The following is a 24,917-nucleotide window of genomic DNA, read 5'->3' as shown; positions in this document are numbered from 1 at the left end:
GTACCTGTTTCTTATGGGCTTATGATCTGACAGACAACTATGACAAGCTTCTTTACCTTGTACATGCTAAACGGCGTGGCAAAACTGTAGTAGTATGAGCCTGACTGAGAGTCCATGAGCTGGGTTTACATTTGTGAGTGCATAGTATCCTTGCTTCAGCATTGCAATTGTGCAGCTTTGAAGTACAGAAGCACCCTGTAAGTGGATTGGAGCTGTGCCATGAGAGTTTTTATGAGGCAGCACCTGCTGGATGCCATTGTCCATGGACGTGGAGCTGTGCGGCTGATGCCCATATGGTCTGCTCCGTGACATAGCTGTATGGTTTCCAATATGGAGCAAACGATGAGCTGAATCTGCCACATGCTTGCTCAGGTTTCCTTGTCAAGTTTTTCCAACCTCTAGCTTGCTTGGCGAATTTGGTAAAATGGAAGGCTGAATATTAATGTGGCGAGTTGTGTCATGAACAAGGTATTTAACAAGCACTAATCCCTATCACTGGCTAGCGAGAATCTCACCAACAAAAACAGAAATTGCTGAGAAACTCAATAGGTCTGGCAGCATCTGTGAAGAGTAGACAACATTAACATTTCAAGTCCAGTGACCCTTCTTCAGAACTACGCTGGATCCAGAATCTCACCACACCACTTGGGAAAAGTGTAAAAGACGGAGTGAGATGATCTCGACATTGAGGTGGGCCTCACCACGCTTATTGCTTGTTCCTGTCACACACCTTGCCATAAACCACATTATTCAGACCCTTGTAAGATTTCACCCTGTATGTTTATTTGGACAAGATTAAGAATTGTGAGGTGAGGTTAAACTTCTTTTATTGATACAAAAGACTCTGCGATGGATTTCTTTATGGTTTGAGAACAACAGGTTTCTTTCAAAGAGGATTTATGAATGGGTGTGTTTCTAAGTGTATTTCGAGACTTGCCATTGTTCTTGAATGGCTCATTAGTTCTATTGTGTATACAGGGTCAAGGTGCATGGAGGGCAATTCAAAGGACATGTAGGTGGCATGCATATCTTTCGAAGGATTCTCAAATCTAGGCTATGGTTCATAATTCTTCTTCCATGAATTAAGTATCCTCAAAAATCTAGCCTGAATCAACAAAATTCAAGGGAGAAATGAGATGCCTACATCTGCAAAAGAGTCAGGAATGCAGCGTACTGCTACATTACCCACACCCTTACCTCATATCGGCAAAAAAATGCCGATAGTGAGAAAGGGGTTAGGAATCCTGGAATGAGTTGTCCATCAGCAAAGGCATCGAGCTGGACCAACAATGAAAATCTAGCTTCACGATCTTATAACTTGCAGCTAGAGGTTGTCATGTTAGTAGGTGTTTGCCACAGCTATACTGATATTTGTGATGATTAAAGTGTTTAATTTAGAACTTTTAAGAGTTATAGATTATCAGACACAAGGCATTCAATTAAGGACAGATAACAAATGCTGACCTTGCCAGTGATGTCTACATCCTATGAAAGAATAAAGATTTAGTTGAACTTAGAAGTTTGAAGCCATATTTAAGGTGCTTAAATTGGATATTTATTAGGTAGATGCAAATAAATCATTTTCGTTGGTGCTATCTAAGGAAGGGGAAATAGTTAAAACAATAGAAATGCTAATAAGTAGTTAAATCATAGAGTATACCTGAAAATCTGTAACTTTCTCCACGTAAAGGTGTGAAGTCTGAGTCAGTAATCTTTTCAATTGCTTGTTTGATAAATTCACAAAGGGATTTGGAGCAACAGTGGAAAGTGGAACTGAACTACCGATCAGCCATGATCTAATTGACTGGAAGAACAGATTTGATTGGCTGAATGAACTACCACTGTTTATATTTGCTTACCTTAGTAAACAGCAATCTAGAAGCTGGTTTACTCTTGGAAAAAGTGATTCTGTGACTCTTGAATGTTAGCCATAGCACCGGTGACAATATGCATTGTTATAGAGTCATACAACATGGAAACAGAACCTTTGGTCCAGCTTATCCTGCTGACCAGACACCCCAGTTTGACCTAGACCCCTTTGTCAGTATTTGGCCTATATCTCCCTAAACGCTTCCTATTCATATACCCATCCAAATACCTTTTAAATGTTGTAATTGTACCCACCTCCACCACTTCCTCTGGCAGCTTCTTCCATACACGCACCACCCTCTACGTGAAAAGGTAAGCCCTCAGGTTCTTTTTAAATCTTTCCCCTATCACCTTAAACCTATGCTGTTTAGTTTTGGACTCCCCCACCCTGCCGTTCACCATTTTACAACCCTCTATACGGTCACCCCTCAGCCTCTGACGCTCCAGGGGAAAAAGTCCCACTCTATTCAGCCTCTCCTTATAACTTAAAGCCTCCAGTCCCAGTAACATCCTCTCAACTTTAACAATACTCTTCCTATAGAACGGCGACCAGAATTGTACACAGTATTCTGTACAGCCACAGCATGACCTCCCAACTCCTATACTCAATGTTCTGACCAATGAAGGCAAGCGTGGCAAATGGCTCCTCGACCATCCTGTCTACCTGCGGCTATACACCTGCACCACTTGGTCTCTTTATTTGGCAACACTCCCCAAGGCCCTACCATTAACTGTATGAATCCTGCCTTGGTTTACCTTACCAAAGTGTGACACCACACATTTATCTGAATTAAACTCCATCTGCCACTCCTCCGCCCAGTGGCCCATCTGATCAAGGTCCCATTGCACTCTGAGATAATCTTCTTCACTGTCCATTTCACCACCTATTTTGGTGTAATCTGTAAACTTGCTATCCATACCTGCTATATTCACATCCAAATCATTTATATAAACGACGAAAAGCTGTGGATCCAGCACTGATCCTTGTGACACTCCACTGGTGACAGCTCTCCAGTCTGAAAAGCAACCCATCTACCACCACTCTCTGTCCCCTACCTTCAAGCCAGTTATATATCTAAGTGGCTAGCTTCCCTTGGATACCATGTGATCTAACCTTACTACCCAGTCTACCATGCAAAACCTTGTCAAATGCTTTGCTGAAGTCTATATAGACAATGTCTATTGCTCTACCTTCATCAACCTTCTTTGTCACCTCTTCAAAAACCTCAATCAAGTTAGTGAGACACGATTTCCCATGTTGACTATCCTCAATCTGCCCTTGCCTTTCCAAATGCACGTAATTCCTGTCCCTCAGAATCCCCTCCAAACAACTCGTAAGGCTCATCGGCCTATAGTCGCCTGGTTTTTCCTTACCACCCTTCTTAAATAATGGCACCACATTAGCCAACCTCCAGTCTTCCGGCACCTCACCCATGGCTGTTGATGATACAAATATCTCAGCAAAGGGCACAGAAACCTCTTCCCTAGCTTCCCACAAAGTTCTGGGAAACACCTTTATGTGTTTTAAGACCTCCAACATCTCCTCTTCTGTAACATCAACTCTTGTCAAGACACCACTATTTCCCCAAGTTCTCTAGCTTCCATGACCTTCTCCACAGTAAATACTGACGCAAAATGTTTAGTTTAGTATCTCAACCATCTCCTATGGTTCCCCACATAAATGGCCTTTTTGATCTTTAAGGGTCCCTATTCCCTCCTTAGTTACTTTTTTGCCTTTAATGTACTTATAGAATCTCTTTGGATTCTCCTTAACTCTATTTGCCAAAGCTATCTTATCCCCTTTTTGCTGTCCTGAATTCCTAGAGGAATATAAGGGCAATAGAAGTATAATCCACATAGCCTATACAGCCCTGGGCACTATAGCATGGCCAATCCACCTAATGTCCCCATCTTTGAACTGTGGGAGGAAACCAGAACACCCAGTGGAAACCCATGCAGACACAGAAAGAATGTGCAAACTCCATAGAGACAATCAGCTAAGGCCGGAATTGCACCCATGTTCCTGGCTCTTTGAGGCAGCAGTGCTACCCATTGAGCCGCCATGCTAAATTCAAAGAGATGAGTAAAATTTTAAAACAAAGGGATTGGACTAGGATATTTAACAGTAGTCAATGGAAGGCTATAGGCATCTTTGAAAAAATAATGCTGGCCATGGAAGGCAGACCCCAATCAGACAGCGCTGGTTAAATATGCATGTTTCTAAGTGGATTACTGAGCAAAATTAAAAATGAATGAAGGAAAAGTGCACATATATCCATGCATGGAGAAAGATGGATTCACTAGGCAGAATCCATCCAACCAGCACACAAAAACAAATTAAAAATTAAAGAGAGAACTAGAAAAAATGTGTTTGAGGTTGTGGCTATAGAGGCAATATATGATAGTAAAAGTGATTTCAAGAGGACTGCCAAAGATAAATAAGAACAGTAAAATATGGAAATTGCGTTGATAATAAGGATCATCAAAAGATAGTTAATAATCTGAACGCTTGACATTTCCAAGTATTCTATAGAGGAAACGAGAACATATGTCACCCACCCTAAAATGGATTGGTGGCATAATTCAGCACTAATTAAAGAAATGGGAACACCAGGCAAATTGAAATGGTTGAACGCACATTCATCTATAAATAGAGCAATCGGCTGCATTTCCATAGCATTTTTAAAACATTTTAAGATACTTCACAGGAGTATTATGAAACAAAGTAAACCTTTTCATCAACATCCATTTTTTTAAGAGGACCTTTAATGTAATAAAATGCCCAAGGCACTTCACAGCTACACTATCAAATGAATTTTGACTCTGAGCCATGTAAGAAGACATTATGATACATGCTCAAAGAGGTAATTTAGAAACATATAAAATAGAAGTAGGGTGGGCTTTCCAAAACTGCATGCTTGCTCTGTCATTCATTATGATCAGGGCTGATCATTCAACTCAGCATCCTGTTTCCGGTTTCTTCCCATACCCTTTGATCCCTTTAGCCCATCAAACTATATCTCACTCCTCCTTGAAAACATTCAATGTTTTGACCTCATCCACTTCCTGTGGCAAAAGAATTCCACAGGGTCACACTCTCTGGGTGAAGAAATTTCTCCTCATCTCAATCCTGAATGACCTACCCTGTATCCTTAGATTGTGACCTCTGGTTCTGGACTCCCAGTGATCAAGAACACCCTTCTTGTGTTTTCTGTGTCTAGCCCTGTTAGAATTTTATAGGTTTCAATGAGATCCTGTGACGATACTATGGTTTTAAGAGGTGGGTTTTGTCCTTTTTTTTTTAATGAAGAGAGCCTGAGATAGAGGAGACAAGCGGTCAATAAAGTAAAACAGCTGGTAAGGTCTTGGAGTTTTTTTTTAAAAGTTGGAATGATAGAAGCAGCATGAAGGGTTGTGGTTTAGCTCCCTCAGAACCAGGATTTTAGGTTAACTTTCAGTAGTTGCTGGGGACCTAAGCTGGATTTGGAAACTGTTTTTCCTCTCTCTGTTACAGCTGAAAGCTTGGATTCTCTTCTTGCTGTAGAATCGCATGTGAGACAATCTATTTTTACTGCCAAGTGTATGTTTATGGGATGTTACTATATTGGAACAGTTGCTGATTAGTAGTTAATTAATCTAGTATTGTGAGTTTTCTAATAGAATTAAGTTATTCCAATTCTTCTTTCTTCTGTTTGTACTTTAACTATTGTAGAAGAATAAATCATGTTTTGCTTCACACCTGGTAGTTTGACCAATTGAATTTCCTCTGGAACACAACGCCTTGCACTTGCCTTTTAAAGAAAAGTGAAAGAAAAAGGCTATCTTCTTAATAACAATACCCCTCATTCTTATAAAATTCAGTGAATATGGTCGTAACCAATCCACTTTTTCTTCATATTGTCAGTACCTCCAACCCCAGGAATCAGTCTGGTAAACCTTCATTGCACAGATTCCATAGCCAGATCAAGAGACCAAAACTGCAGATACTACAGCAAGTGTGATCTCACCCACGCCCTGTACAACTGCAGCAAGATATCCCTGCTTCTGCACTCAAGTCCTTTGCTATGGAAGCCAGCATATCATTTACCTTACCATCACCTGCTGCACCTGCAAGGTTACTTCCAGCAACCGGCGTACGAGAACACCCAGCTCCCGTTGCAGCTTCCCCTTTCCCAATGTCTTAATAACCTACGTTCTCATTTTTGCTGCCAAAGTAGATAACCTCACACTTATCCACAACGTATACTATGCATTTGCCCACACACTCAACTTGTCCAAATCTTCCTGAAGCATCTCTGTATCTTCCTCAAAGTTAACTCTCCCACCTGGCTTTCTGTCATCTGTAAACTTATTACAGTTAGTTTCCTCAACCAAATTATTGATATACATTGTGAATAGCTGTGGTCCATGCACTGATTCCTGTGGTACCCCAATAGTGCCTGCCTGCTACTTGGAAAAAGACCAGTTTAATCCTACTCTTTGTTTCCTATTTGCCAACCAGTTTCCTTTCCATGTCAGTATACTATTCCCAATCACATGTTTTAATTTTACATGGTAATTTGTTATTTGGGACCTTATAAAAAACCTTATGAAAGTCCAATTGAACCACATCCACTGACTCATCCTTAACAACTCTACTAGTTATGTTCTTGTAAAAATTCCAATAGATTTTTAAAACTTTTTTTTTCACTCGTGGAACGTAGGAGTCACTAGCTGGGCCAGCATTTATTGCCTGCCCCTAGTTACCCTTAAGAAGGTGATGGTGAACTGCCTTCTTGAACTGCTGCAGTCCATGTTGATTGGTCTTAGGGAAGGGATTGCACGATTTTGACCCAGCGACAGTGAAGGAATGGCGAAATATTTCCAAGGCAGGATAATGAGTGGCTTTGAGGAGCACTAGCGAATAGTGGTGTTCCAATGTATGTGCTGCCCTTGGCCTTCTGGTGGAAGTGGTTGTGGGTTTGGAACGTGCTGTCTAAGGACCTTTGTTGAATTTCCACAGTGCATCTTAAAGATAGTGCACACTGTTGCTACTAAGCATCAGTGGTGGATGGCGTGGCCCATCAAGTGGTCTGCTTTGTCCTGGATGGTGTCAACCTTCTTGAGCGTTGTTGGAACTGCACCCATCCAGGCAAGATACGTCAAGCATCATTTCCCTTTCATCAGTCCATGCTGGCACTGTTTTCTAAGTGCTGTACTGTTAAATTTTTTACAGTAGCATTTTCCCCACTACTGATGTCAGGCTGACCGGTCTATGATTTCCTGTTTTCTCTCTACCTCAATTTTAAATAGTGGGGTAATATTAGCTACTCTCCGATATATACGATCTGTTCCAGTGTCTATAGATTCTTGAAAGATGACCGCCAATGCATCCACTGTTTTAAGAAGCACTTGCTTAATTACTCTAGGATGTAGATTATCAGGCCCTAGGGATTTAATGGTCTTTAATCCCATCAATTTCCCTAACATCATTTCTGTACGAATGCTGATTTCCTTCATTTCCTTCGTCTCATTAGTCCCTGCATTTCCTAACATTGCTGGTGGAAAGTAAAGTATGTACTTAATTGGTCTGCTATCTCTTTGTTCCCCATTGTAACTTCTCTTGTTTCTGATTGTAATGGACCTACACTTGTCTTAACCTTTTTCTCTACACATACCTAAAGAAGCTTTTGTAATCTGTATTTTATGTTCTTTGCAAACTTAGTCTTGTACTCTATTTTCCCCCCCTTAATTAATCCCTTTGTCCTCCTTTGCAGAAAACTTTGCTCCCAATCTTCAGGTCTGCTGTTTATTTGACTAATTTGTATGCCCTTTTATAGATTATAAGAAGCTATTTCATGGAGTAGAAAAAGCTAGAGAGGTATTAGGGAGGGAATTTATAGAGTTTAGAGCCTTGGCAGTTGAAGTTATTGCTGGCAATGGTAAAGTTATGAAAACCAAAGATGCACAAAATGCAGAATTGGAGGAACATGCAGATTTCAGGCTTGTTGGTTACAGAAATGGGAAAGGATGAGATTTTGGGGCAATTGGATTTGAAAAGCGATATGAGGATTTTAAAATTGAGGCATTTTCAAACTGGGAGTTAATGTAATTGTGAAAGCACAGGGATAATAGGTGACTAGGGGTAAGTTAGGATAGATTGTTTTTTTCCCATTGTTTTGAGAGAGATTTGTGAAGCACTGATAATCATTATGAGGGATCAGTGAATTCTCAAAAGGTACCAGTAGTTTGAAACAAACTCACCTACTGCTGTGTTTAAGAAAAATCTGACAAGGCAGACAGCCAATTGCAAATCCGTTAGCTCAGTGCCGTTTAAATAATGGAACCTGTTATCGAGGAAGAATCATCTGTCAAAAACAACCCTCTAAACAGCTTTATTTGAACAATATACTGTTTGACTAGCCTCACACCTTGAGTGGTAAACCTACTTCACTTCAAGAAAGGTCGTTCGATAAAGCTCTGGACCAAATTGGGTAGCATAAGTACCTGTACTCTGGTGTTGAATAACTAAAGATGAGCTTGAAAGGAACTTTGTTGTTCTAATGAACTAAAATGTTTATGTTCAACCAATTAGGAACAGCAATCAACAATGTTCATATAATATTGAACTACTTAACCAAAAGTCTGGATCGAACCATATTGTGCTGTGCTCACAGCACACCTGAAGTGCTGTGTTCAGTTCTGTGGTAGCAAAGAAGTAAAGGGGATAGTTACACTGGTGGCAACATTCATTTGGCTCCTTTAGCATGATATGGTGTCTCAAGCCACAGCAGCATTATAAATGCAATTTGACACTAAGCCACGAAAAGAAATATTCTGACAGATGACCAAAAAGACTTGGTCATAGAGGTAAAAGTTTCTTAACTTATTTAGGAAGTTTCCTAAAGGAGGAGGTAGGAGTACTGGAATATCCAGCATACTGGGGCTTCCAGGTGCTTTGCATGCCCTGATTATGGTGAAAACACTCTTCAACTGCCTGTCAACAAAATTCCCTTCCACTGGTCCAGTGCACTGTGCCAGGTTCAGCAGTGTATGGCAATAACAGACATGATTCTGACTAGATTGCTGCCATGCATTTTTTTGACATTTTATGATATCATTAGAGCTAGCACACAGCTAGTAGTAAATAGTTGGAAAACTTTGGTTCACAACGCATTAAATTTTTTGCTGCTCATACGCACAACAGTAATATCATTTTGACATACGTACACTAAGTATTTGCTTTGTTTTCCATAAATAAGTTGTATTAAGAGGTAAAGTTTTTCTTATATAAACCTAATCAGTAAACGTTTTCAGTCAGGAACTCATGGCTGTTAGACTCAGTATTGTTTTAAAAACCTTTTTAAGGGCTGTTATTTTTACTCTTCAACAAGGAAGAGTTAATGTATCCCTTATTTTATAGAAATCAGCATTTCAAAACTAATGTGATGACTAAGTTTCAGTGCATTTTGACACTGTTAGCATTAGACCTACCTGTAAGAAGTATTTTTCATTCTTCCATGCATCTTGAACTGGACAATTAACAAGGATTAACTATTCACAACTGTCCTAAATATAAATTTGTAATGTCAGAACAAGCAGCTAAACAGAAACTGAATGTAACTTTAGGTATAGGTGTATCCAAAGTATTTTCACTTGTTCAAGGCAAAAGACTTATCTTCAAGGCAATGTTATGGATCATGCCTGCCAAAAAACAATGCTGCTCTGTTTACTTTGGAATTTGCCATAGGATTTGCTTATTTTTTTCATTTGAAGAAGGGGCATTTGATCAAGTTTGTTGAGAATGACTTTTTTTTGCCTTTTAAGATTAATTGGGAATCATACCTTGAAAACGCCATGGCCCCAATACCAGTAGATGACAGCTCTGAAGTCTGTAAATCAAAACCAGGAGGAATCTAAAGCAGCTGGCAAATTGCTCTCACGTATTGTGCAATATCATTGACTCAAAATCAAGGTGCTGTCCATTTAATATCCAAAGTTTCAGTACAGTTTGAAACTGTTAGCATTAAGAAATGTACAACAGTCAGCCGAGACCTACCTATAGTAGTTTTTTTTAATGCTTCCATACATCTTTAACCAGCTAGCTAGCAAAGGTTGACTATTCCAAATTGTCCTGAATATTAGCCTGGCATATCATGATAAATAACTAAACTGAAATTAAAAATATAACTTACGGAAAGATCCATCCAACATGAACTTTTTGGTAAAAATCCCCCAATTTTTTTTTCAATAGCTGACCAGTCAACTAAAACTATAAATGTGTTCATCTGAGAATGTAACTTTATTTTTGTTTCATTCATATTTTTACAAAATTAACACTTAGAAACTTCATAAATTCCATTTTGGCATTAGCTGACAATTCAATTTTAATTTCTCATTTGAGTGTGTGATTTACAAATGAAGGTGCAGTCAGATTCAGAGGCTGTATTCGTTCTGTGTGAACAGCAAAGCTCAGATTTGGCCTGCTAGCGATGATCAGTAAAGAAGATGATTTTACCTGCCTCACCAACTACCCCCTTCCCCATATCACAGCTGCATCCAGAAACAGATTTTAATTCCATCTTGTACAAATCAACTCATAGTTCTGGATGTGAGTACATGATGGCTCAAGCAAATTTTTATGCTGCTTTGTCTTAACTACAGTCCTAACCATCCTTAGGAAACTATTTCTATTAACCCTTTCCAACACTAGAATTGAGCTGAACTAGGATAATAATGAAATAAATATTTAAATTTGCTTCCTAATTACTTTGCTATTTACTTTTCCATTAATGTTGTAGAGAGCCCTATATATTGCTAGCAGGATCTAAGTGTTCCAAGAACTGTTACTGCACATTCTTACATTTTTGTTTCAATTACAAACAAAATGAAAGCTTTTTGTTTAATGCCCGTCCAAAATTTGGTTGGTTTCTGTCGTTAGCTGTTGAAAATTTGGATGACTTCCTGAAATGTTACTTTGCAAACAGTTTTATTTAGTAGTGATTACTCAATGGAAAACCAACTCTATGAGCTCTGCAATAACATTTCTGCATCAAAATGTCTTGCCTCTTGGTGACTACACAAAATATCCCTAATTATGTTTTTGTAGTTTACTTCTTTGGTGGCCTTGCCTTCTTGCTAATTGAGAACACTTGGTGATGAGTTTCTGTGACAGGAATAGAAATGGAAATATTGGGAAGAAAAATTTGTCCACCTCTTAGTAAGTCAGCACACAGTACAGGACATAAGTGGCTTATTTTAGAAGTCATCAGTTTTCTTAAAGGGGTGGCATTCCTAATAGAACATGTAATGATAGAATATATAAATTGTAATTTTAATGTCAATTTACTATCAGATTAAGCTATGTTTTGTGCATTAAATTGCATCACATTGCCTTTTTTTTTAGTAATTTGTAAGCATAAATTTATCATTGATTACTTCAAAGGGTTAATAAGGTTTTGCTTTTTTTTCAATGATAGAAAGCAATTGTTTGTGTTGAATGGGAAGTTCAGACTTGGGTTGGGTATATATGTTGACTGAATTTCCTTACACCACATTACAATTGTTTTAGACTGCATTTCAAGGTGGATTCTCTATAATGTATTACTTTTCTCCTGAGCAGAGGCTTCTAGTACAGAATGCTGTGCAGTCGAAAGTGGACCAGTTCCCGCAGCTCCAGCTGCCGGGAGTCCAGCAGGTAGCAGTAATGCATCAGGTAACAGTTTTAGAGATGTTACTTAGTTTATGAATAGGGATGCCACAAATTCTGGTAGTAATTTACTGAAGGATATTCTTAATCTATGATTGATACTGCTACAGTGAAATATAGCATTGGTAAAAAGATTTCAGAATTATCTTTATTAGACCATTTTGTGCCATATTTTTCATGGGTATTGTTGCTACTATCCTGACTTTAGTGTCATCGTAATAAAAGGAGAAGAATAATTGGTATGGTTTATGCAGTTTCAATATTAATGTCAATCCTATTTGGATATCTTTGTATATTACAGTAATACAAACATAGCTTTAGGGAGGATATTGCAAACATTGTCTCATATTTTCCACAAGTGATTAAATATGTTACCTGACAGTTATCTGTCTCATTAAACTGTATTAATCAGTTCAGTAACACATCTCTTCATAGTGAGTTATCATTTTGAACATTAGGTCACCATTAGTTGACAGACATTCACAATTTTATCTTATACGTGACCAAAGGCCATTTGAATGATGCGCTTAGGTGCCTGGCACTTATAGAATTGCACTAACGAAGGAACTTGTGTCTTTTGGAGAGATGTTTGGGGAGAGGAAGGTGGGGTGTAGGGAGGGCGATGTTATTGGCAGAAAATGGAGGAAGGGAAAAAATGATAACTTTTGAGTGACAACTTGCTTCCAGAGGTGTGGAGTGATACTACTGAGGATCTGTTTCATGTCTGACCAGGTGTACAGTCGAATTCTGCTCAGTTTCAAGTATACCAGAATCTTAATATATTCATTGATTCCTGGAATTGCTCCATTAATTCTTTTTTTAAAATAGGGTAGTGCAATGATCCACTTCAGTGTAATTTACATTATTGTGTCATGTGCTTGCCAACCATTTCATTTGCCAAACTATTGCATAACATATAGTTCCCTAGGAATTCTTCCAGAAACGTACATTTTCATTGTCAAAGTTTCAAAGTCAAATTTACAGAAATTGTGTGAACCCATGCTCAATGTAAACTACTTAGTGACTTTGAGATGCTACATCTGTTTGCATTACATCATTTAATGTAAATAAAAAGGCACATTAGCTGTTACTTAATTACCAGGAGATAGAAATATTCTCAATTAATCTGAAATATTTAACATGAAATAAATCTTGCATTGGGTGATTGTTTCAGTTTTATAGTCTCAAACAGCTTGAAAATTGGTAAGGAAATATAATTGTAAGAAGTTTAATTTATTCTAGCCATCCAAAATTTTATTTTTAATTTTCAGTAAAGTAAAAAGTTAACAGATTTGTTTTGGATTAGTAATGATAAATGGTATCCTTAATGAAGCAAGAACAGTAATAATTTCATAATGTTAGAAACTGATGTAAAACAATAAATCAATAATCAAATTAACAGGAGGGTGTTTAAAATAAAAGATAAATATTTTTAAACAATAAGTAGTGATGGAGTATAGTATTAATGTCTAGGTGCTTTGAGAAATTTTAAAGTTATGAATAATGAGCACAATGGTAATCAAAAGACAAGTTACAGTAAAGCCCTTAAGCTGAATTTAAAGTTTACATTCCACAATGAAAGTGAACATCGTAAATTGTAGGTCAGCTGGTACAGTACTAATGTTAACAGCCTTCGGGAATGGTGCCTATTCAATGTGCTTTCATTACTCATCATTATTGTTACTTGTACGGACCAGTGCAAAGTCTACTTCATCTTTTCTTTAGATAAACTTAATTTGTGTTGCCAGTTTATATCACACTGCAATTGCAGTGCCCACACCTATCTTGCATAATAACATTTAACTTGGAAATTTGGTGCACATGTAGTGATGATATTAACTTTCAGTTTTAACTATTAACTTTTAACTTGCCTCACAGTGTTTAGCCAATATAATTTGACACTAGTGGGAAAACAGTACAATTATCAATTGGAATAATTAGGTACAGATTTTACATAATTTAGTACGTTATGTTGTCCTAATGCTGTTGAGGTTAATCGTTTTCAAAACTATTGTTTGTTGTTTATAGTTCTGTGACCAACTAACTTTTTTTATGCATTAATGGATTTATGAGTTTAATTTAAATTGGAAATACTTGTGTCTTGGTTATTCAAATTTCTTTTAGACCTTTACGGCTGCATGTTTTCATTTTGTTTGGTTTATTCCAAACATTCTTCAATCTCTTTGAAATTTCATTTAGTCCTAATCATGTACTACTATGAGTCACAAAATCGATCATATAATTTAACCGAAGGGATTATTCAACCTATTATGTTCGTACTAATTCTCTAAAAGTTGTTTCCACTTAGTCTCATTCTCCTGCCCTTTCTTATCCACATTTTTTCAAATCTTAAAAAGAAATCTCTTTTCCTTTTGTAAGCTATTGTTATGAATTCTTTCTTAGTCATTTTTCTGGCAATGACATTCCATATACAAGAGCTTTGATTTTATTTTTAATGTCAATCTTTGAAGGATGATGTTGAAAAAAAAAGATTTTTTTTAATGATATTTGTTGCATTTAATGCTATGTTTTGAATTCTTGACTGTTCTATTTTGATTGTGGATTTGCTAAGCTTTGATATTACAGACATATTTAATGTAAAACATTACAAGCTTTTCTTTTAGTTGTGCTCCTTTTTGAAATTGAGTTTTAGTATTGCATGAGGGAGAACTTGAGCAGATTAGAGCATTGACTTTTTAGTGGAGTAAAAAAACATTCTGCAGCTTGGACATTGTAATTCCCGGAACTTCCTTTTCCTTTCTTTACATTTCAATCATCATATTGATACTAATATGTCATCAAAAAGCTTTCTGTGGTTGCTGATGAGAACAGGTATTAAGAAATAATCACTTATACAAACACTGTGCTGATTTTGTCTCTCCTGATAAATGGTGAGTTTGTATTAAAACTTTAAGATGTGTATTTTGTCAAGTTTACTGAAAAGGATAGCTGAATGTATTACCATAACAACAGTGCTGAATTTATAGTACAATTAATTGACCATTCATTGTATTTTACTTTCTTGGCCTGTTTGTGAAACATATGTAATCTTACAATGAAGGGAATTACAACTTTTTTCCCTCTGGCTTCTTAGGAAACAAGTTGATTCATAAGGAGGAGCAAATTACTGCAGATGCTGGAATCTGTACTGAAAACAAAAAAATGCTGGAAATCACAGCGGGTCAGGCAGCATCCTTGGAGAAAGAGCAACCTAATGTTTCAAGTCCAGATGACTCTTCATCTGTGATTTTCAGCATTGTTTGTTTCTGTTTCAAAAGGAAATTGGTGAATTGAATAGTAATAATAGGCAGAATCTTTTGGGAGTGGAAATGTTGGCATGCTGGGGAACGTACAACCTATGAATTAGGATCAGGCCACCATTCAATCGGATCATGATTTATATTACTCCATTAATCCTATCTGTGCTAGATAACTTTTCATCGTCTTGTTTATCAAAATTCTATCCTCCTCTGACTTAAAAATATACAAAAACTGTACTTTCACTGCCTTTTGAGGAAAAGAGTACAAAAGGAGGCCAAATGTCAACTAACCAAAGGTGAGCTGAAACTATAGAATTAAGTTCTTAGAGGTTTGACAGCAAGCGCCACTACTCAACAGCAAGCTTCAGGAAATCTTTTTGTATGTATTTGCACTTCATTCATGCTCATTAAAGGCAGTGTCACCAGAATTAAATATACTTTTCAAATAAAATTCTCCACAAGGTATGCATACCTTCAGAATCGCAACTGCAAATAAGTGATGTGCAGGAAATGAGGTATTTTACATGCTGGGGTTGGAATGAGTAGCATCTGCCTTTTCTTCTTGGGAAGCATTGATTGATTGATCCATGGTAGACCATGACTGAGATCGGATGGCAACAGGGAAAAGGCATAGGGCAGAGCTGACCTAGGCTTGGAGAAATCAGGGAAGCAAGGCGAGGCTGAAGGAGGTGCTGAGGCCAGAAGGTCTTAGTGCCATGGGTCTGGTAATAATGTATGGTGGGGGCAGAGCTTTCTCAGCAATCAAGATCAGAGAGGGATGGAAGTAAAGCCCAGGGTCAGCTAATTGGGGGTGGGTTCTGGTTGCCGGGGTTTGGAGTGAATTTCAAAAGTGATTTGCACCATCTCTTGGACCTGAAAATGTAGTTGTTCTGAAAATGCAGGTCCTCATGTGAAAAGATGATCTTTGAAGTAGGTGGAATTGTTGGTAGTACAATTGACTCATCAAAGGGACGCACTGATAATGATGAATTAAATGGAAAGGAACCATGGTCAGGTGTTTTCTCAGCTCCGTGATCATCTTTCAAACACATTGCCTGGTTGCCATATGGGTCTCAGTCAACTGACATCCCAGCAAGATTGGGAGAAAAAGAAGATGATGTACTTAAGGACAGCTCCTGCTGACATCCCTACAATCTTTCATGGGCAAAGGAGATGGTGGACCAGGCAGGCAACCCCAATGTCAGAAGAATGACTTTGGAGAGAGGGTTATTCCAGAATTTCTGAGACTTGAGGGTTGGCACAGTGGTTCAGTGTTAGCACTGCTACCTCACAGCACCAGGGACCCGGGTTTGATTCCAGCCTTGGGGCAACTGTCTGTGTGGAGCTTGCACATTCTCTCTGTGCCTGCGTGTGTTCTCTTCAGGTGCTCTGGTTTCCTCCCACAGTCCAAAGATGTGCAGGTTAGCTAGATTGCCCATATTAAATTGCCCATTGTGTTGAGAGATGTGCAGGCTGAGTAGATTAGCCTTTGGAAATGCAGGATTACAGAGGTTGGGTAGGGGGGTCGGTCTTGGTGGGATGCTCTTCAGAAGAGCAGTGTGGACTCAATGAGCTGAATGGCCTGCATCCACACTGTTGGGACTCTATGAATCTATGATTGAGGGTAACTGAGGAAAATTAAAGGATTATGGAGTTAGCTTATGATAATTGATGGCAGGTTGAGCCAGAGCCATGTTATGTTGTGCTTCGTTCTGTGATAGGTGCTTATTTCTGTTAAAGCGATGTGTAAAGCCCCTCTGAGGGCAAGATTATTAGACTGAGGCTCAAAGTGGAAAGCTCAATAATGATTGAGGGGGCCTGCACTGTCATGACTTCCCTTACCAATGTACTGGTCCAATGTTCATGAAAATAGCTACATCTACAAAAAGTGATCTTGTCAGTCCTCCTCCAGGATGGGTATTGATCACAGGTGGGTGGAGCCATGGTTGCCTGATACTAAGAATATGCCTTTGCATTGAACAGAAGTGCTCATGATAGGAGGGAAGGCCTCAAATCATTCCTTACCATCTGTTCACAGATAACCTCAGGCAAGCATTTTGGTGAGTCACATTGACCCAGAAATTCTGATGGCTATGGTGCAAATGCAGAGAAACCGGCAGAATGTAACCCTGGGTTCTATGAAGCAGCAACCAGAATTTGCAAAGGGAAAGTGGAGGAGCCAAGTGTCTCTTGATGAAGAGGAAGGGGAAGAAGATGATGCGACTTATGGCTTGGATGGTGCAGATGCAGCAACAGTTACTAGGACTATGGTGCAATGTGGCAGACAATCCCAAGAGACATTCATTGCCACCAGGTTCCAGGCCAAGTGTGGCACTAACCATCTGCACACCACTATGGGCTATCATCCTCTTGGTTTTGTAATTTTGTGGTTGACCAGTTTGAAATAATGCATATTCCACTTGCACTAAATGTGCTGCTCATACAGCATTGCAGCATATCTGCCAGTAGGAACAGGACACAACATGTATAACATTGCACATTCACACAATCTTGGGCACCAAAAGAAAAATTGCTGCAGACACTTGACACCAGCAAACCCAGATGCACATTACATTGGATGCTACATGTAATTGTAGTTTGGTAGTGATATATATCTCACTGACTCGTTCACCAATTGAGAGAAATTTTTTGGAAGAACTCAGGCAAACACCAGCAAGGCATGCAGTGACTGGGCTAGTGACACTGCTCAGACAGCAGCTGCAGAGAGATGAGAATTGAGTGCACACCAATTGCTATGTTTTTGGATGCACTTCAAGCATCTGCCATTGCAATTTTTTAAACCTGCTGATGTCAGGAAAATCAGGAATGCCACAACTGACGATGAATATCATTCAGAACAGATTGAGAATGAGGTGCATTCTCCTGAATGCACACAACCATTGCAGCAACTAACATGATAAAAATACAACATATATCAGTAAAGTGAAATTAACATATTTTTACAACTAAGATTAATGTATACAATATTTTTATATGCTATTATACTTTCTTAACCTTTTTCAATTACTACTCCAAGGTGCTGCCCTGACATCCACAGCTCATGTGTTGGCACCCTGTTAATTCCTATGACTTGTTGATTGTGATGATTTTGGCTGCTGTCTGGTGATCCAGTATCCTGGCCTGCAGGAGGTTTCCTACACAGTGTCATGTGCTCTCTCCTCATCCTGACCTGTTGGAAGTGATTGGGTCACTGGGATAAAGGATGGTTGAATGACTGGGTATCCTTGGAGTGTACTGGGATAAAACCCCTTGGGTATTTGGCTAAAAGTTCTTCTCCCTGTCAGTGAGCAGTGACATCTTTCTGACTTCTTGAGCAGGATGAGGAGAGATAAAGGTGTCTCATCCACCTCTTCTTTAGCAATTATTGCACTGCACCATGCCTAGAGAGATGGAATAAAGGTCTGAACATGTATCCATCCATTTCTGCATGTTCTGCTGGATGAGCTACCAAGAAGATAGCCTCACTTTCCATCGAGGTAGCATGCCAGAGCTACCACAACAAACAAAACCCCGAACAGATTTCTCTATCTTTTGCTCTAGTCTGTATGAGAACTCTGACATCTCTGACATGCTTTTCTCTGTATCTACATTAGTTCTTAAATGGTTAATTCCAGAGGTTCATCATCTGCATGGAGCTCAGCAGGGTCCTGGTTTCCAGCATTGCTCCAAGTGTCAAAGACCTCTGTCCTCTGTCATCTGTCAGTGTCATATCCTCTCTCATCTGTCTGTAAGCATTTGTCTATGATGCATGTTCTAAAATGTGATTTTAAGTTTGTCTAAGCCATTAACTGTAGAAACTCCTGCAGCATCTCCTGTCAAACTTTGTGCTTTTCACTTTTTCCCTCAATGTGTAACCCTCTTTATTAAACAACGTCTTTTGACCAACTACTTATAAATGCTAAGTAAATGATGGTAACTGAATACCTGAGAGATTCAGAATAACTGGAACCAGTTCATGATGGACATTTTCAGACAACGCTTTACCCATATTTCGCATAACTATCCCTCCTCTGGGTCCTACTTTTCCTAGAGGACACATTACAGAGTTTTCACTTGCTTCTAATGTAAGTGCAAGTATGGTCTTAAGCTCTTGCGCAAGTCATCAGTACAAATGGACTTGACTTCCGTGTTGTATGTGAAATTAACACATGAAGTTGTAGGCAGAGGCATCTCCCAACATAACATTTAGTTACGTGTACACACCATGTCCACTTCCACTACACACAGAATGATTGGGTGCCTTTCAGGTTATAAGAACTTCCTGTGTAAATATATTTCTCTCTACCTTGCCTATCTCTTCTCTTAAATCTGTATCCAGTGACTGCCAACTCTTCTGCCTCTGCCAGCAGAAGATCTGCTGTGTCAAAAACCCATATAATTTTCTCTATTAAATCTCCAGTAACCTTCTCTGCCTTAAGGAGATCAATTCCAGCACCTGTTTTCTCAATGTAATTGACATCGCTTAGCCTTGTGTCATTCTGGCAAGCCTTCTGTGTATGTCCTCCAGTGCCTTGACCCCTTACCTGAACAATTATGAATACAATGGGCCAAAATTGTAGTTGAGGCTTAATCAGTAACTTATAATGCATTAGCATTGCTTCCTTTTTGAACTATGTACCTGTCTTTGTAAAACCAAGGATCTTACATGTTTTAAAATATTTTATCAATTCATGTGAACCCTCAGACGTCACTGTTTCTGCACCCACTTCAAAATTGCTTGTCATTTTTCATTGTTCCTCCCAAAATGTATCGTTTTGTAATTCTGAATTACATTTTATTTGCATTATGACCATACGTTTTTCCTGTTACATTGTCAATCTGTATTCATTAATATTTTATTGTCTTAAAATATTTCTACTATATGTTAAGCAATTTAAATTTAATGGTGCTGATGGTAATGTAATATGGCTAAGAGTGTATGGGAACTACGGAATTTTGTGATGGAGGTGATGCTGAATGCAGTGTATCAATGTGTTTCCATTGTAAAAAAAGACTTAACAACCTTAAAGACATTGCTGACTGGTTGAAAGAGTCTACCAAGTAATACATAATGTATAAGCAAACATTGTGCACATCTTTTAGAAATCAGTATGTAATGGGGAGGCACGTGAGGGCGAGAATGGTTGATGTTCATATTTTTAAAATTCGTTGGAAAAGAAGTTACAGAATAATAAGTTTGATGTTCATTACAAATAAAGCCTGAAAATCCTTACTAACAATAACAATCTTAATAAAAATGGAATCATAAAAGATAACCAATTCACAAAGATTCATGAAGGAGAGGTCTTGTCAATCTAATTTATTGGTTATCTTTTCAGGGTGTGACAAAGGAGCTTGCTAGACAATGAAACAGTGGATACGATGCACTTGGATTTAAATAAGGATGTTGACAAAAGGCTCTTTGATTGGAAAGGCTGACATTGAAAATAAAGAAAGCTGGAATCAGTGGATAATTTTTACAGTTAATATAACAACCTGACTGGCAAGGAATGTCAATAATGTTATTGGTAGAGTACCAGCAGGGTTTGTTTGGGATTTCTATTTTGATAGTTCCCTGCTCCTTTCAGGTCTGCAATCAGGGCAAATATATTCCAAAAGTAAAGGTTGCAGGCAATCTTACAGTCTGATTCTCCTGAGTGAAGATGTGTAAACTGATCTTACATTCACGTTCTCAAATACTTATTGGGACATTAATTTGTATTTACAAAGGTTTAGTACTACTTCCAGTGTGAACTGAGTATGGACCATTCTTTCTGTGTAAGAAATCTGCCCATATTTGCTTCCCAGAATATTAGGGGCTGAGTCAGCCTATGGGGCCTACATTTAAAGGCCAAGAATCAGATAGCTTCCAAGACCAGTACTTTTTAAACAAAGCTGTTGAGATCTGTTGTAGGCTATTGTTAGAGATTTACTGTCACAATTAATAAGCATCTCCAATAATATTGTATTTTTTTCACATCTAGAATTACAAAAGTCTTTTAATTTAAAAAAAATAGGAAAGCTGAAAACCTATGGATCTAACTTGGTCCCAAACAACTTGTCTCATACAGTTGTTAACTGCTTAGATATATCCTGGACCATTTGCATTGGTTGATTTTTGTCGATCGTGTTAAGTAAAACACTTCTGGCCCAATTTCATAAGCAAGCATGCCTCATTTTTATCAAGTGTGATGCCAAAGCTAAATAATGCAGAATAGTACATATATTTTATATGTTTTAAAAACATTATGTGTCGATAATTAAACTTCTTGGCATGGTTTTCCCATCACAGTGGCTCCAATTATTGTTCTTGATTCTCTGATAAAGCAGTACTTGGGTCTAGATTTTTGAAGATCAAAGGAAGGCAAGAAGCATCAAAGTACCTATCCAGAGGGCATTTAGTTTGTTTTTAGACCTAGATATAAGATATAGGAGCAAAATTATGCCATTCTGCCCATCACGCCTGCTCCACCATTCGATCATGGCTGATACGTTTCTCAACCCCATTCTTCTGCCTTCTCTGTGAACCTTGATCCCTTCCTAATCAAGACCCTGTCTATCTGTCTTAAAGGCATGCAGTCTTCTACAGCAATGAGTTCCACAGATTCACCAACCTCTAGCTGAAGAAATTCCTCCTTATCTCTGTCCTAAAGAATTGTCCCTTCACTCTGAAGCTGTGCCCTCGGGTCCTAGTCTATCCTATTAGTGGAAGCATTTCTCCATGTCTACTCTAACGAGACCTCCCAGTATCCTGTAAGTTTCAATGAGATGCCACTTCATCCTTCTAAATTCCGCTGAGTACAGACCCAGCGTCTACAACTGCTCCTCATATGATAAGCCTTTCAGTCCCGGGATCATTCTCGTGAACCTCCTCTGGATCCCCTCCAAGGACAGCACATCCTTCCATAGATACCGGGTTCAAAACTACTCACAATATTCCAAATGCGATTAGAGCAGAGCCTTATGCAGCCTCATCAGTATATCCCTCCTCTTGTATTCTAGCCCTCTTGAAATGAATGCTAACATTGTATTTGCCTACCTAAATGTCAACTGAACCTGCATGTTAACCTTAAGAGAATCCTGAACTAGGATGCCTAAGTCTCTTTGTGCTTCAGGTTTCCAAAGAAAATGGTCTATGCCTCTATTCTTCCAACCAAAGTGCATACCCTCTCACTTTCCCATATTGTATTCCATGTGGCACTTCTTGGCCCACTCTCCTAGTCTGTCCAAGTTCTTTTACAGTGTCCTTGCTTCCTCAACGCACCTGTCTCTCCACCTGTCTGTGCCATCTGCAAATTTAGCAACAATGCCTTAAGTTCCTTTGTCCAATTTGTTAATGTGTAATGTGAATAGTTGTAGTCCCAAAACTGACTCCTGCAGAATCCTACTAGTCACCAGCTGCCATCCTGAATAAGATCCCTTTGTCCCCCAGTGTTTGCCATCTGCCAATCAGTCTTTTCCTAGCCAGCACCTTATCCCTAACACCATGGGCTCATCTTATTTAGCAGTCTTCTGTGCAGCACCTTGTCAAAGGACTTATGAAAATTCAAGCAGGATGTCGACTGGCTCTCCTTTGTCTACCTTGTTCATTACTTCCTCAAAGAATTCTAACAGATTTGTCAGGCATGACCTCCCTTTGATGAAGCCATGCTGTATCAGTCTTATTTTACCATGCATTTCCAAGTACTCTGCAATCTCTAAAATCTTACCAACTGAGGTCAGGCTAACCGACTTATAAAATGCCCGTCTTCTGCCTCTCTCCCTCCTTAAACAGGAATGTTACACTAGCCATTTTCAGTCCTCTAGCCCCCTCCCTGACTTTAGTGATTCCTGAAAGATCACCAGTGCCTTCACAATCTCCTCAGTTAACTCCTTCAGAGTCCTGGCGATGTAGTCCATCAGTCCAGGTGATTTATCCACCTTCAGACCTTTCGGCTTCCCGAGCACCTTCTCTTTAGTGATGACCACTGCACTCAGATATGCCCCCTGACTATCCTGAAGTTCTGGTATGCTACTGTTGTCTTCCACAGTGAAGCTTGATACAAAGTATCCATTCAGTTCCTCCCCCATGTCGTTATTCCCCATTATTACTTCTCCAGCCTCATTTTTCAGCAGTCCAATGTCCACTGTTGCTTCTCTCTTACCTTTTATATATCTAAAAAAAACTCTTGCAATCTTCTTTTATATTACTAGCTAGCTTAATCACATGTTTCATCTTCCCCCATTTTTGCGTTTTTTGTTTTCCTCTGCTGGTTTTTAAAGTCTTCCCAATCCTCTGGCTTTTCACTAATCTTCACCACATCGTATGTTTTAACTTTTGCTTTTATGATCTCCCTGACTTCCCTTATCAGCCATGGTTGTCTTGTCCTCCCCGTGGTATGTTTAGTCTTCCATGGGATGAATTTCTGCTTTGCCTCCTGAATTACCCCCAGAAACAACTGGGGGTACAACCCTTTAACAACTGTTGATCATCGCAACATTTTGGAAGTGTTTGCCAATTTTATTTTTTAAAATGTGTAAGGAGAGAACTTTCAATATAAAATGCTTCCAAATTCCTCTGGAAAAGCCATCTTCAAAGTTACCTGTTTAAGATCTGATTCCCATAAATTCTATTTTTCAGTTCTGTTTGTGCACCCCATTCTATGCCTATGTTCTGCAAAGAACTGCTTCCTTAATGTCAGCCATTGGAGAAGATTAGCTTTTCCTGATCATGGCTTCTCATCTCTCCGGCACAATTGGGGCAGAAATCTATGAAATTTCAATGCATCTATGACTGATGTTCTGACAGTTCTCATCAGAAGAAGATTTTTCTAATTTTATCATGTTCTCAATTTTACATCTGCTGTGGTAAGGGAGGAGAAGCTAAGTGCAGCAGTTTGAAAACACTTTGCTCAGCAATCCTTTGGCCCTCCGTATCACAAAGCAGCATCTGAAATATTAAATATTTGACGCTGTAGAAAATAAAGTAAGGAAATAAGTTGATTCTTTGATAGCTATAGGTCAAGCTCAAAGTAGAATTAATTTTTTTTTTATTTTGATTTTACAGAGGTCTGTTGTGCAAACAACACCCCAGGCTGCTAAAACTAGCCAAGTTCAGCAGTTATCAGTACAAGCGCTTCAGCAAGTTCATGTTTCTCAGGAGGTATGTAGCATCGGTTTTATTTTATCTCCATCCTTATACTGTCTACACTCAAACTAACTTTGGGGCCAAATTATAAGCATTATTGATTTAGCTAATTGTTAGTTATGATTTTGTTCTGAAAAATATATGTTCTGTATTACATAGGAAAGACAGAATTATGACTATCAAAATTTATGTGGTAACAAAAAAAAATTATCATTATTTAATGCAATATGCGATCTTATCATTTGGCAAAGTAATTCCAACGTTGCTGTGTAGTTATTTTTTCCTCTAAGGCGGCCATTCATTTGAATCACATTTTATCTAGGTCAGAAGTCACATGACACCGTGTTCTAGTCCAACAAGTTTATTTGAAAACACCAAGCTTTCGGAGCACTGCTCCTTCGTCACACTTCATGTGACTTCTGAGCTTGTCCACCCCAGTCCAACACCGGCACCTCCACGTCAAGATTTTATCTAGGAAGCAGCTAATCCAGAGCAGAAAATTTAAGGTGAAATCACACCTGTTTTATGTTTTTTTTATTGGAAATCAAGCACATAGTTGTATCATGACCTGATAGGGACAAGACTTCATTTCCCACTTTATAAGTTCCATTCATTTATCTTTCTCTTTGTTGAATGCAATAACTAATCTGTCTGTAAAATTATCTGTCTTCTTATCATACGCAATACTTCCTATTTTCTTGTATAACTAGGATACTGAAGGTTAACTATTCAAAGAGTGGAAAGTCTAGTGGAATCATAGCTGAGCTTTATGCATCAGGCATGCACTTTCCAGCCATAGTTCCTGCATCAGGAAAGCAGCCAAAGTTGATTTTCTTCCTTTCTTCTAGATTGAAAACCATCAATTACTGTACTACTAGTAAAGTCCTTAGTGAGTTAACTCAATACAGACCAGGCATCAAGTGTATGACTATTTGGTAGCATTGCATAGTGCAACACAACTCTTATATTTCAT

The 24,917-nt window shown here is 38.6% G+C and overlaps 1 protein-coding gene across 3 annotated transcripts in view; it reads left to right on the top strand.

The window, feature by feature from the left end:
• Positions 1-24,917, top strand: part of LOC109916534 (MHC class II regulatory factor RFX1-like) — a 100,855-nt gene that overhangs the window by 58,009 nt on the left and 17,929 nt on the right. For all 3 annotated transcript variants that reach the window (XM_048618000.1, XM_048618001.1, XM_048618002.1), the window contains exons 4-5: positions 11,471-11,563; positions 23,864-23,959. In XM_048618000.1, coding sequence (XP_048473957.1) covers positions 11,471-11,563; positions 23,864-23,959 — 189 coding nt within the window. The remainder of the gene's footprint in view (positions 1-11,470; positions 11,564-23,863; positions 23,960-24,917) is intronic.

This window comes from Rhincodon typus, chromosome 38 (genome assembly GCF_021869965.1).
Source record: "Rhincodon typus isolate 14 chromosome 38, sRhiTyp1.1, whole genome shotgun sequence".
In the NCBI taxonomy this organism is placed as follows: Eukaryota; Metazoa; Chordata; class Chondrichthyes; order Orectolobiformes; family Rhincodontidae; genus Rhincodon; species Rhincodon typus.
The sequence above is the reverse complement of the archived record's forward strand: the minus strand, read 5'-3'. Positions and strand labels throughout refer to the sequence as shown.